Genomic DNA, 12,895 nt, shown 5'->3' with positions numbered 1-12,895 from the left:
TTCTTTGTAGGAATGTTTTTATTTATATACTTAATTTCTTTATTAGATATAAGACTATTAAACTTTTCTAATTCTTCTTGAGTTAGTTTTGGTGCAGTGTATTTTTCAAAGAATTTGTCCATATCATTTCAGTTGCTGAATTGAATGGTTTAAAGTTGTTCATAGTATTCCCTTAATATTGTAAAATGTTTGTAAGATTGACTGTGGTTTTCCCTTTTTCATTCCTGATATTGGAAATTAGTGTCCTCTCTTTTTATTTTGATCAACCTAGTTAATGGTTTATCATTTTTATCTTTTGTCAATTTTATCTTTGCAAAAAGCCAGCTATTCTTTCTTTGACTTTTTTCTATTATTTATTATCTCCTATTTCATTTATTTGCTTTTATTCTATTTACTTTGGGTTTTATTTGCTCTTCTTTTTCTAGTTTCTTAAAGTAAATATTGAGAAAATTGATTTTGGACTTTTCTTGTTTCCTAAAGTAAGTATTTAAAGCCGTAAATTTTCCTCTGAGTTTTGCCTTAGTTGTATTCCATTATCATTTTCATTCTGTTCAGAATATTTTCTAATTTCTCTTGTGATTTCTTCAACTCATGGATTATTTAGAAGTCTGTTGTTTAATATTCAAGCATTTGAGATTTTCTAGATTTTTTTTCCTGCTCTTGATTTCTAGTTTAATTCCATTGTTGTCAGAGAACATATTCTGTTTGATTTCAAGCATTTTAAATATGAAATGTGTTTTATGGTCTATCTTGGTGAATCTTCCTAGTGCCTGTGAAAATAATGTGAATTACGCTGTTGTTCCATATCCTTACTGACTCCATTAAGGAGAGAGGAGGATTGAAGTCTCCAACTGTAATTGTGGAGTATGTCTATCTTTTCAGTTTTTTTTTCTTTTTTTAATTCAATTTTATTAAGATATTTTCACATACCATACAGTCCTCCAAAGTGTACAATCATTGTTCACAGTACCATTATATAATTGTGCATTCATCCCACTATAGTTTTTGAACATTTTCATTACTGCAAAAAAAAAAGGATAAGATTAAAAATTAAAGTAAAAAAAGAACACCCAAAGCATCCCATACACCCCATTCCTCCCTATTATTCATTTACTTTTTGTCCCCATTTTTCTACTCATCTGTCCATACACTGGATAAATGGAGTGTTAGCCACAAGGTTTTCACAGTCACACAGTCACACAGTGTGAGCTATATAGGTATACAATCGTCTTCAAGAATCAAGGCTACTGGGTTGCAGTTTAACAGTTTCAAGTATTTTCTTCTAGCTATTCCAATACACTAAAAACGAAAAAGGGATATCTATATAACACATAGGAATAACCTCCAGAATGTCCTCTCATTGACTCCATTTGAAATTTTTCAGCCACTGAAACTATTTTGATTCACTTCTCTTCCCAGTTTTGGTTAAGAAGTCTTTCTCAATCCCTTGATGCAGGTCCAGGTTCATCCCTGGAAGTTATGTCCCACATTGCCAGGGAGATTTACACCCCTGGGAGTCATGTCCCACGTAGGGGAGAGGGCAGTGAGTTTACCTGCAGAGTTGGGTTAGAGAGGTCCATCTGAGCAACAAAAGAGGTTCTCTGGGAGTGACTTTTAGGCACAATTAAAAGTAGGCTTAGCCTCTCCTTTGCAGTAAGAAGCTTCATAAGGGCAAGCCCCGAGATTGAGGGCTTGACCTTCTAAATTGGTAGTCCCCAATCCTTGTGAGAATATTGGTAATTCCCCGGGTGGGAAGTTTAATATTTCCACATTTTTCTTCAGTCCCTCAAGGGGGCTTTGCAAATACATTTTTATTCTCTGCCCAAATCACTCTGGGATGTATCAGGCTTTGCACTAACCTGTACAAGCCAGCTGACATTCATTTGTTCTCCTTTATGTAAAAACATTCTTATATTTGTATATTTAATCACAGTCATTGACTACTCTAGGTTTCACTAAGTTATACAGTCCTAGTCTTTATCTTTGAAAATCTGATTAGTAAGTGTTTTGAAGTAGGTCTATTTGGATCATTTCTGTTTGGGGTATGCTGTGCTTCTTCGACTTGTAATTTTATGTCTTTCCTAAGAGTTGGGAAATTTTCATTGATTATTTCCTCCATTATTCTTTCTGCCCTTTTCCCCTTTCTTCTCCTTCTCGGACACCTGTAACAGTTATATTCGTTCACTTCATGTTGTCATTCAGTTCCCTGAGACCCTGCTTACACTTTTCCATTCTTTTCCCTGTCTGTTCTTTTGTGTGTAGGATTTCAGATGTCCTGTCTTCTAGTTCACTGATCCTTTCTTCTGCCTCTCTAATCTGCTGTTGTATGTCTCCATTGTGTTTTTCATCTCTTCTATTGTGCCTTTCATTCCTGTAAGTTCTGCCTTTTTTTTTTTTTTTTTTTTTTCAAGTTTACGAATTCTTCCTTGTGGTCAGCCAGTCTTCTTTTTATCCTTCACTCTTTTGTCACATTTTCTTTGAATTCATTGATTTCATTTAGAAGATTTGTTTGAACATCTTTAATTAGTTGTTTCAACTCCTGAATCTCACTTGAGGTGTTAGTTGTTCCTTTGAATGGGCCATATCTTCGTGTTTCCTGGTGTGGCTTGTGATTTTTTGCTGTCTAGGCATATGATTTCTTGATTAGTTATTCTGGAGGCTTTCTCTCTTTTTCTAGGGTTTTCCTGTTGGTTGTCTTTGATCTCTATCTTTTCTTTGTTTTTTTTTTTGCTGGCCAGTTGTCACATTGGCTCTGCCTCCCCTGTCTTCCCCCTGCCCCAATCAGGTGCCCACCATGGCCTGCCACAGGGATGGGAAGTAGGCACTGGTCACCCCAGCAAGTTCACTCTGTGTGATAATACAGATCTAGTGGCTTCCAGTGGTGCTCTGTTTTCCACCAGTCAGCAAGACCTGGGTTTGTTTTTTAGAGCCCTGCTTTTCACATGTGGGTCTTCCCACATTTCTCAGCCCAAACAGGCTGGGTTTCTGTACAGGGCATGTAGACCAACTCCTGTCGTCCAAAGAAAGGGTCTGAAGCATCTTTTTAAAAGTTTTTCAGTTCCCTTGCATCTTCTGGACAGTCCAGCAGATGGCGCTGTTTGGTAACTTAATTGACCTCAGAAGCCTTGCTTTGCCTCCAAGCACAGGCTGCATCTACACAGGTGAGCTGAAACTGCGGGATTCCTGTGCCCTCACTTTGCTGGCCAAAATCTGTCTTGATGTGGGGCTACAACTGTGACAAAGTACTCCCTCAGCTGACCCAGTCCTCCAGCTGTCCCCCAGGCAAGGAAACAGCAGCTGGCTGCTGCTTCCCTCAAGGTTGGGGGAAGGGCTTTCAGACCCAGGGCTGGAAACAGTCTCTGTCCACGTTTTCTCCATCTCTTTGTCCCTCACTGACCTGGGCCCTGAAATGTCCTCCCCTGTCTCCTGGGTCTTCTGATGGTAGGGGTATGTCTCACTGTTGTGAGAGATTTTATAGTCTGTGTCCCTGGTAGGAGGGGGCCTGTCTGCATCCCTGGTGGGAGGGGTCCCGTCTGCTGATTTTATGCCTTTCCCATGTGAGACTGAGTGAGGGGGAAGCAGAGGACTGACTGGTCCAGAACAGAAGATTCCTATCTAACATTCTTCTCTTTCTTCAATTCAGCATCTGCAGGGAACTTCTCCAGTCTATATCCTCTTCCAGAGTTTCAGACAATTTAGAATTGTCCTTTTTTTTGTTGAATCTCTGGAGAGAAGTTTTCAGTAGCTGATGTTGATTATGTCGCCATGTTGATGATGTCACCCTCCTTTTCTGGTTTTGCTTTATGTATTTTGAAGCTCTGTTACTGGTTGTAAACTTATTTAAAATTTTTATGTTTTCTTGGTAAATCGATTACTGTTTTGAAATGTCCCTCTTTATCATTGGTAATATCAGTTATTCTGAACTTTTACTTTGTATGATATTAATATTGTCACTCCATCTTTCTATCATTAGTTGTTTGCATGGCGTAGCCTTTCTATCCTTTGGCTTTAACCTAAATGTGTCTTTATGTTTAAAGTGCGTTTCTTAGAAGAGAGCATACAATTAGTTCTTGCCGTCTCTCCCTCAAGTGTGACAATCTCTGCCTTTAACTGAGGGATTCATTTGCATATGGAAATAAATATAGATATGGTTGGGTTTAAGTCTACCATCTTGCAATTTTTTTTTTCTAATTGTTCTGTCTGTTCTCTGTTCCATTTTTCTCTTTTCTTGTTGTCTTTTGTGTTACTTGAATTGTTTTTGAGGATTTCATTTTATCTCCACTGCTGGCTTGGCTGTACCTCTACAGAACTTTTTTGTTTGCTTGTTAGTGATTACTCTAAATTTGTAATATAGCAACTTTATTTTATAGCAGTCTACTTTTAGATGGTATTATACCAATTTGCAAATAATGTGAGAGCCTAACAACAGTATGCTTCCATTTTCCTTCTTTCATCCATTATACTATTTGTGTCATAGATTTTTTTAAATTCATTTTTATTGAGATACATTCACATACCATGCAGTGATACAAAACAAAGCGTACATTCATTTGTTTACAGTACCATTATATAGTTGAGCATTCGTCACCAAAATTAGGTTTTGACATTTTCATCACCACACTGTCATAGATTTTTACTGTTTTATCTGCTATAAGCCCCATAGTACATTGTTGTTTTTATTTTTTGTTTAAAAGAGCCAGTTATCTTTAAAATTAAAAAACTATTTATTATTTAAAGTGTCTTTTGTATTTACTAATGTATTTACCATTTCTGTCCCTCTTGCTTTATGTATATCCATGTTTCCATCTGGGTATTATTTTCCTTCCGCTTGAAGAACTTCTTTTAACATATCTTGTAGAGTACGTATACTGTTGACAAAATTTCCCAGCATTTTTTTTCTGAAAATATCTTTATTTTGTGTTCATTTTTACTGGTTATAAAATTCTGGGTTGACAGATTTTTGTTTTCTCCATCAGCATTTTGAAGATACTGTTCTATTGTATTCTGGCTTGCATAGTTTCTGATCAGAAGTCTACATGCTTAGTCTTTGTTAATCTCCTAACTACTAAGAGTTGGGCCAAATGTCTCAGTTTAAGGCACGGTCTTCCACAACTTGCCCTCACTTCAGATAACAGGGCAAGTTCAGGAGTTGCCACTACCCTTTCAACCCTCTCAGATTTGATAATTTGCTAGAATGACTCACAGAACTCAGGAAATTGCTCTTCTCACAATTTCAGTTTTATTATAGCAAAAAGGATACAAATCAAAAGCAACCAAAAGAAGAGATTTTGGGGTAAGGTCTGGGAGGGTCCCAAATGTGAAACTTCCATTGTCCTCAGAGACTTGTTACTCTTGTGGCACAATGATATGTGACAATATGCAGAGTTTTACCAACCAAGGAAGCCTACCTGCACTTCTGTATGCCTAGAGTTTTTATTGGGAGTTCATTTGATAGGCACGATTGATTAAATCATTGGCTTCCCGGTTGAGCTCACTCTCCAGCACCCACCCCCACCTCTCCCTGGAGTTTGGGTGGTATCAAGTGGCTCAAAGTTCTAACCCTCTAATCACATGGTAGGTCTTTCTGGTGTGGTCAGCCCCATTTTTTTTTTTTTTAATTCAGTTTTATTGAAATATATTCACATACCATACAATCATCCATGGTATACAGTCAACAGGACGATCATATAGTTATGCATTCATCACCACAATCTATTTCTGAACATTTTCCTTACATCAGAAAGAATCAGAATAAGAATAAAAAATGAAAGTAAAAAAGAACACCCAAACCATCCCCCCATCCCACCCTATTTGTCATTTAGTTTTTGTCCCCATTTTTCTACTCATCCATCCATACAGTAGATAAAGGGAGTGTGATCCACAAGGTTTTCACAATCATACTGTCACCCCTTGTAATCTACATTATTATATAATCATCTTCAGGAGTCCAGACTACTGGGTTAGAGTTTGGTAGTTTCAGGTGTTTACTTCTAGCTATTTCCAATACATTAAAACCTAAGATGTGTTAACTATATAGTGCATAAGAATGCCCACCAGAGTGACCTCTTGACTCCATTTGAAATCTCTCAGCCACTGAAACTATTTTTGTCTCATTTTGCATCCCCCTTTTGGTCAAGAAGAGGTCAGCCCCATTTTGAATCATTTTCTTAGCATAAACTTGTAGATGTGGTGGGGGATCCAGTGTGGTAGAGTGAATAGCAAAGACACTCCAATTACTTGGGACATTCCAAGTGTTTAGAGTTTATCCCCCACCAGGAGCCAGGGGTAAAATTCCAGACCTCTCTTTAGGTGAAGCCCTAACTCTTTACTATACGCATGAGCTGTCAGCAATTTGATATGAAGTCCCCTAATGCACTTTTCTTTGTGTTTATTCTTCTTGGGATTCATTGAGCTTCTGTGATCTGTGGATTTGTAGTTTTCATCAAACTTGGAACATTTTTGGCCATTATTTCTTCAACTGTTTTTTCTGCCTTCCCCTTTTTTTCTGGTTCTCCCCTTACAGGTTTGTTATACCACCTGACTAACTGATGTTGTCCCTTTTTTTTTTTTTGCCTCTTTCATTTTGGCTAGCTGCTATTATTATATCTTCTGTTGCACTTGTCTTTTCATATGCAGTGTCTTTTGCTGTTATTCCTAGTCAGTGACATTTTTATCTCAGATACTGTATTTTTCATCTCTAGAATTCAGTTTTCTTTTCATAGTGTACACTTCTGTCTTCACTATGTTCATTTTTTCCTTTAGATATTTGAATATAGTTATAACACCTATTTTAACATCCTTGCCTTCTAATTATCTAGGTTTTTTCCTTATTGTGTGTCACATTTTCTCCTTTTTGGTATATATTGCTGTTGTTTATTTGATGCTGGATATTTTGAATTTTATGTCGTTGAGAATCTGTATTTTGTGGTCTTAGAGAGTGTTGGGCTTTGTTCTGGTGGGAAGTTAAGTTACTTGTGTTTCAGTTTGATTCTTTTAAGTCCTGTTTTTAAGCTTTGTTAGGGTGTATCTAGGTTTGGTGCTTTAAAGTTGCTATGTACCCCAGAAAAGGCCATGTTCTTTCAGTCCATTCCTGTGGGTACAGACCTATTGTGGGTGGGACCTTTTGATTATTTCGATTGAGATGTAAGCCACCTCATTCAGGGTGGGTCTTAATCCTCTGGAGTCCTTTATAAGAGGACAAAACACATACAGGAGCTAAGAGGTGTAATTGAGAAAAGCTCACAGAGAAAAGCCCCAGAGAAGCTAAGAGAGGACCCACAGAGGAGCTGAGAGGAAGCCATTGAAGCCAGAAGCTGAAAGCAACAAAACCTGGGAGAGAAGGACCAACAGACGCCGGCCATGTGCCTTTCATGTCTCCGCAGCCTGTCTTCAGAGTCCAGGTATCGTCCTGTTGATGCCTTGAGTTGGACAGTTACATGGCCTTCTAAGAACTGTAAATTGTAAGTTAATAAATCCCATTTGTAAAAGCCAGCCCATTCCTGGTATATTGCATTTTGTCAGCTTTAGCAAACCAAAACATTACAGTAGCCATAACTCTAGGGATAATTTAATCCTAGATGTGGATTTTCTGGTTCTCAGTGAATGCCCTGAGAAAGATCAGTAAAGATACTCTACTCTGGCTGGTTGGGATTTGTGAATCCTTTGAAAATTCTAGGAATTATTCAGCTCATAGCTCTTTCATCACTCTTGTTTTGGCTTTGTGGTATTTTACTCTGTTCACGCACAAATCTTAATGATTTGCAAAGACTTAAGGGAACCTCTGTGCATATTCCTGGCGCTCTTTAGCTATATAGCTCTCTCCTCTCTGGAACTCTTGGCCCACATGTATCAGTTGCTTTAACCTCTCTGAACTCCAATCTGTGTCTCTTCAACTCAGTGAGAATGCCTTATTTTGCTTGGGACCCCTCCTTCATCTTCTTGTCTAAACTGTCCCTCCTGACAGAAAGCCATGGTGATCTTAGTGTTCGCATCATTTGTTTCTGTTCGATCAGGGATCACAGTCCTGTACTGCCTGTTCTCCACTGTTTACAAACAGTGGTTTCATTTATTCTGCTTAGTTTTTTAGTTATTTACAGCAGGAGGCTATATCTGGTCCTTGTTACTCTGTCATGGCCAGAGATGGAAGTCCATAGGTGATTTTGAACAAAGGAATGGCATGATGTAATTTATATGATCTCATTTAATCCTGAATGTGAGGTAGTTGATATTATTTCCATTATCCCCAAAGATGAAGAAACAAGCCCTGAGACACTGAGCAGTTTATCCAGTGTCACTCAGTTATTAAGGCATTTGACCTAGGTTTTTCAAATGCCAAACCTCACACACTTTTCACTATACCTCTGTCTCTCAAGAAATAATTCATTGAATTGAATCTCATTCCTCCCAGCAAAGAACTATAGTCCAAATTGCATTAGGACATACCCAGAGTTAACACAGTCATTTGGCAAACAGGATGAGTTCTCCTAGCCCTGGAGGTTCTGCTGGTTGCTCAAGCCTGTGAGCTATGTGTGAGATTGGTCTTTGCTCTGCATCAGGTCAACCCCTGGGCACATTTCCTAGTTTGGGGCAGGTCATTGCCTAGGCAGCAGGAGTAAGAGCACCTTTGTCTCTGTGAAATGAAAAGCATTTCTCTTTCTCTGCCACTGTGGTCTCTTTTTATCTGTTAGTTAGTTTTAAAGCAGTCTTAATGCTTTTACTTTTCTCTCCTGGTTCTCCCCATTGTTGCCCCTAAAGATCCCGATTGTGAGTTGCTTTGGAGCCTACTTCTTTTTTTTTTTTTTTTTTTTTTATATTAATTTTATTGAGATATATTCACATACCACGCAGTCATACAAAACAAATCGTACTTTCGATTGTTTACAGTACCATTACATAGTTGTACATTCATCACCTAAATCAATCCCTGACACCCTTCATTAGCACACACACAAAATAACAATAATAATAATTAGAGTGAAAAAGAGCAATTGAAGTAAAAAAGAACACTGGGTACCTTTGTCTGTTTGTTTCCTTCCCCTATTTTTCTACTCATCCATCCATAAACTAGACAAAGTGGAGTGTGGTCCTTATGGCTTTCCCAATCCCATTGTCACCCCTCATAAGCTACATTTTTATACAACTGTCTTCGAGATTCATGGGTTCTGGGTTGTAGTTTGATAGTTTCAGGTATCCACCACCAGCTACCCCAATTCTTTGGAACCTAAAAAGGGTTGTCTAAAGTGTGCGTAAGAGTGCCCACCAGAGTGACCTCTCGGCTCCTTTTGGAATCTCTCTGCCACTGAAGCTTATTTCATTTCCTTTCACATCCCCCTTTTGGTCAAGAAGATGTTCTCCATCCCACGATGTGGAGCCTACTTCTTATACCTTTGCAATAGACCTTAGATGGTGGTTTATAAACCTTACTATTATTTTTTTATCCATCAACCTCCCTGTGCAGATTTCCAGAATCAATTTGGAATTTAATTTGTAGGGATTTAACTCAGACCAGAAATAGATTTGACTGGAGTCCATGGATTGGAGGGCAGATGTTTGAGAAACTGTTGCGTCTTCGTAAGAGCTGGACTGGTGAGACTAGTGGACCTGCATGAGCTTGGGAATATAGCTTCTTTTGACAACCAGTCAGATGCTCAGACCTTTGGCCTTCCTTGAAGCAGGTTCTAGAGTGGCACGTTAAAGATGGGAGTCTGTCCACATCAGCAAAAGGAAGCAGAATGGTCAGGGGTCCTGTTGATCTTTTGGATGGAATAATTCTTCATTGTGTGTTTGCAGGACATGTAGCCTCCCTGGCCCCTGCCCTCGAAATGGCAGTAGAAATCCCTAGTCATTGTGATGACCAGAAACACCTTTGCACATTTCCAGATGCTCTCTGAGGGTGATACTGTTCCCGGGTTGAGAACATTGGGCCACAGCATTGCACAGAGTAGGCCAGGTTTGTGTTAGGCTGTAGTTAAAACATTCCAGAGATAGACACTGTCAGAGTTCTCTGCTTCTCCTCAGTTGCGCTTACATACAAAGTGGTTCCTTTGTTTTGCCTAAATGAAAAAAATATTAAGCACATATTTATTGAGTACTAGTGGTATTCTAGGTGCTGAAGATACAGCCTTCAATAAGATGGTGAAGGTCCTGCCTTCAAGGAGCTTAAAATCTAGTGGGGAGAGACTGATAGTAAATTAGTAACCCAATAAACAATTTCAGATGGTATAACCGAAGAAATAAAGCTGGAGAGTAGCAGGGATAAAGGCAATTTTGGATTGTGTCGTTAAGAAACAGTTTTCTCGGAGAGTGATGTTATCAACATGGTGAAGTAATACATCCCCTGAAAAACCCACCCCAGAGACTTAGTGAATAAAAAGACAAATCTCACTTGCTTAGAACTCTGGAGGACAGTCAAAACTGGAAAATGACTCCATAAATGAATTCTGAATTAAGAAAAAGAAAAATACCAGGTAGGAAATTTCAGTCCTGGACCATTTCCCCTCTCACTCAGTCCCGCTTGCTTGGGAATCATGCAGAAGCAGCTGCCTGGGTCCTTCCCACTGTGGACAGAGACTATAGAGCCACTTACAGCAGCAAGTTACAACCCCACACATATCCAGGCTCTGGGACCCAAGTCCGCAGAAACTCAGGGTGGAACACAAGCAGCTGAGGAGTGCTGCATACAAAAGGGCCCCAGCAGGCACAAGGATGGAAACATCAACCAATGGAATAGAATTGAGAGTTCAGAAATAGACCCTCGCATCTATGGCCAATTGTTTTTTCTTAATATTTAGAAAAACTTTAATGTTTAAAAAAAAAAAAGAAGAATCCTAAATCAACCAGAAATGGTTGTATTAGTCAAGAAATGATTTTTGGGAAATGGCTCTTTGGAAGAAAATACCAAATTAGATCCTTAACTCATACTATATCGCTTAATAAATTGCAGATCATTTAAATGGTTAGATTTAAAAATGAAAACCATGAAAATAAAGAAAATTTAGGTGACTTCTTTTTTTAATGCATCATCTGTAAGGTTTTTACTAGATTCCCCCCCTTTTTGAATCTGCAGATTTTATTGAGATAGATTCACATATTTTATATTCCATCTGAAGTATACAATCAGTGTCTCACAGTTTCATCACTTAGTTGTGCAATCATCATCACACTCAATTTTAGACAATTTTCATTGCTCCAAAGAGAAAAATAACAGGCACACACAAAAAAGGAAAACCCAGAACATCGCACATCTCTTATCCTCCCCCATTATTGACCCTTGTATTGGTGTGGTACATCTGTTACTATTGATGAAAGAATATTAAGGTATTATTGTTAAATATAGTCCATAGCTTGGAATAGATAATTTTCCCCCATATACCACTCTATTAATAACTCTTTGTACAAGTGTCATACATTTGTAGTAGTTCATGCAAGAACTTATTTATAGTTGTAGTGTTAATAGGTGACATACGTGACTCTAAACAACCCCTTTCAATCAAATTTACCTACAATATGGCACTATTACTTATAATCCCAATAACAAGCTACCATTACCTCTCTCAATTCCCAAACATTTAAGTTCAACCTTGTTAACAATTCTGTACATATTAGGTAAGTACTTCCCCTTCTTTACCTTCGGTCTGTCTCTAGATGCCCTATATTCTACATCTTAAGACTCTGAGTTTACATATTCTAGTTAGTTCATGTTAGTGAAATCGTACAATATCTGTCCTTTTGTATCTGGCTTATTTCACTCAGCATTATGTCCTCGGGGTTCATCCATGTTGTTGCATTCCTCAGGACTTCATTCCTTCTTACTGCTGCATAATATTCCATCATGTATACATTCATTTTGTTTATCCGCTCATCTGTTGATAGATACTTGTATTGTTTTCATCTTTTGGCAATTGTGAATAATGCTGCTATGAACATGTCTGTTCGTGTCCCTGCTTTCAGATCTTCTGGGTGTGTACCGAGTGGTGGAATTGCTGGATCATGGGACAAGTCACTATTTAGTTTTCTGGGGAACCGCCTAACTGTCTTCCACAATGGCTATACCATTTTACATTTTCACCAGCAGTGAATAAGTGTCCCTATTTCTCCACATCCTCTCCAACGTTTGTAGTTTCCTGTTTGCTTATTAGCTGGCCAATTGATTTTTTAAAAATTCAATTTTATTGAGATATGTTCACATACCATACAGTCATTTCCAGTGTACAATCAGTTGTTCACAGCACCATTATATAGTTGTGCATTCATCACCACGTTTAATTTTTGAACATTTTCATTACCATACACAAAAAAGAATAAGAATAAAAGTTAAACTGAAAAAGAACACCCCAAACATCCCATCCCCCCATCTCTCCCTATTATTCATTTACATTTTGTCCTCATTTTTCTATTCATCTGTCCAAAGTTTTCATAATCATACAGTCACACAGTGTAAGCTATATAGTTATGCAGTTGTCTTCAAGAATCAGGGCTACTGGGTTGCAGTTCAATGGTTTCAGGTGTTTCCTTCCAGCCATTCCAACACACCAAAAACTAAAACGGGATATATATATATACAATGCATAAGAATAACCTCCAGAATGACCTCTCGACTCTATTTGAGATTTCTCAGCCACTGAAACTTTACCTTGTTACATTTCACTTCCCCCTTTTGGTCCAAGAAGGCCTTCTCAATCCCACAATGCCGGGGCCAAGCTCATCCCCATGAGTCATGTCCTGTGTTGCCAGGGAGATCCACACCTCTGGGAGTCATGTCCCATGTATAAGGGAGGGCAGTGAGTTACCTGCACGGTTGGCTTGGACAGAGATGGCGGTATATGGGAAACGTGTACTTAATGTAAACTGTAGATCATAGTTAATAGTATTATTTTAATATTTTTTCATCAATTAT

General features: G+C 38.3%; 1 protein-coding gene across 3 annotated transcripts in view; it reads left to right on the top strand.

The window, feature by feature from the left end:
- Positions 1-12,895, top strand: part of PEX14 (peroxisomal biogenesis factor 14) — a 154,418-nt gene that overhangs the window by 15,821 nt on the left and 125,702 nt on the right. Inside the window, exon 1 of one of the 3 annotated variants that reach the window (XM_037828547.1) lies at positions 7,366-7,400. The exons of the other annotated variants lie outside the window; for them this stretch is intronic. Within the exon in view, the coding sequence (XP_037684475.1) occupies positions 7,371-7,400 (30 nt within the window). The 5' untranslated portion in view covers positions 7,366-7,370. Of the gene's footprint in view, positions 1-7,365; positions 7,401-12,895 lie in introns of those variants that run through there. 3 annotated transcript variants of the gene reach the window in all.

This window comes from Choloepus didactylus, chromosome 2 (assembly GCF_015220235.1).
Source record: "Choloepus didactylus isolate mChoDid1 chromosome 2, mChoDid1.pri, whole genome shotgun sequence".
In the NCBI taxonomy this organism is placed as follows: Eukaryota; Metazoa; Chordata; class Mammalia; order Pilosa; family Megalonychidae; genus Choloepus; species Choloepus didactylus.
The sequence above is the reverse complement of the archived record's forward strand: the minus strand, read 5'-3'. Positions and strand labels throughout refer to the sequence as shown.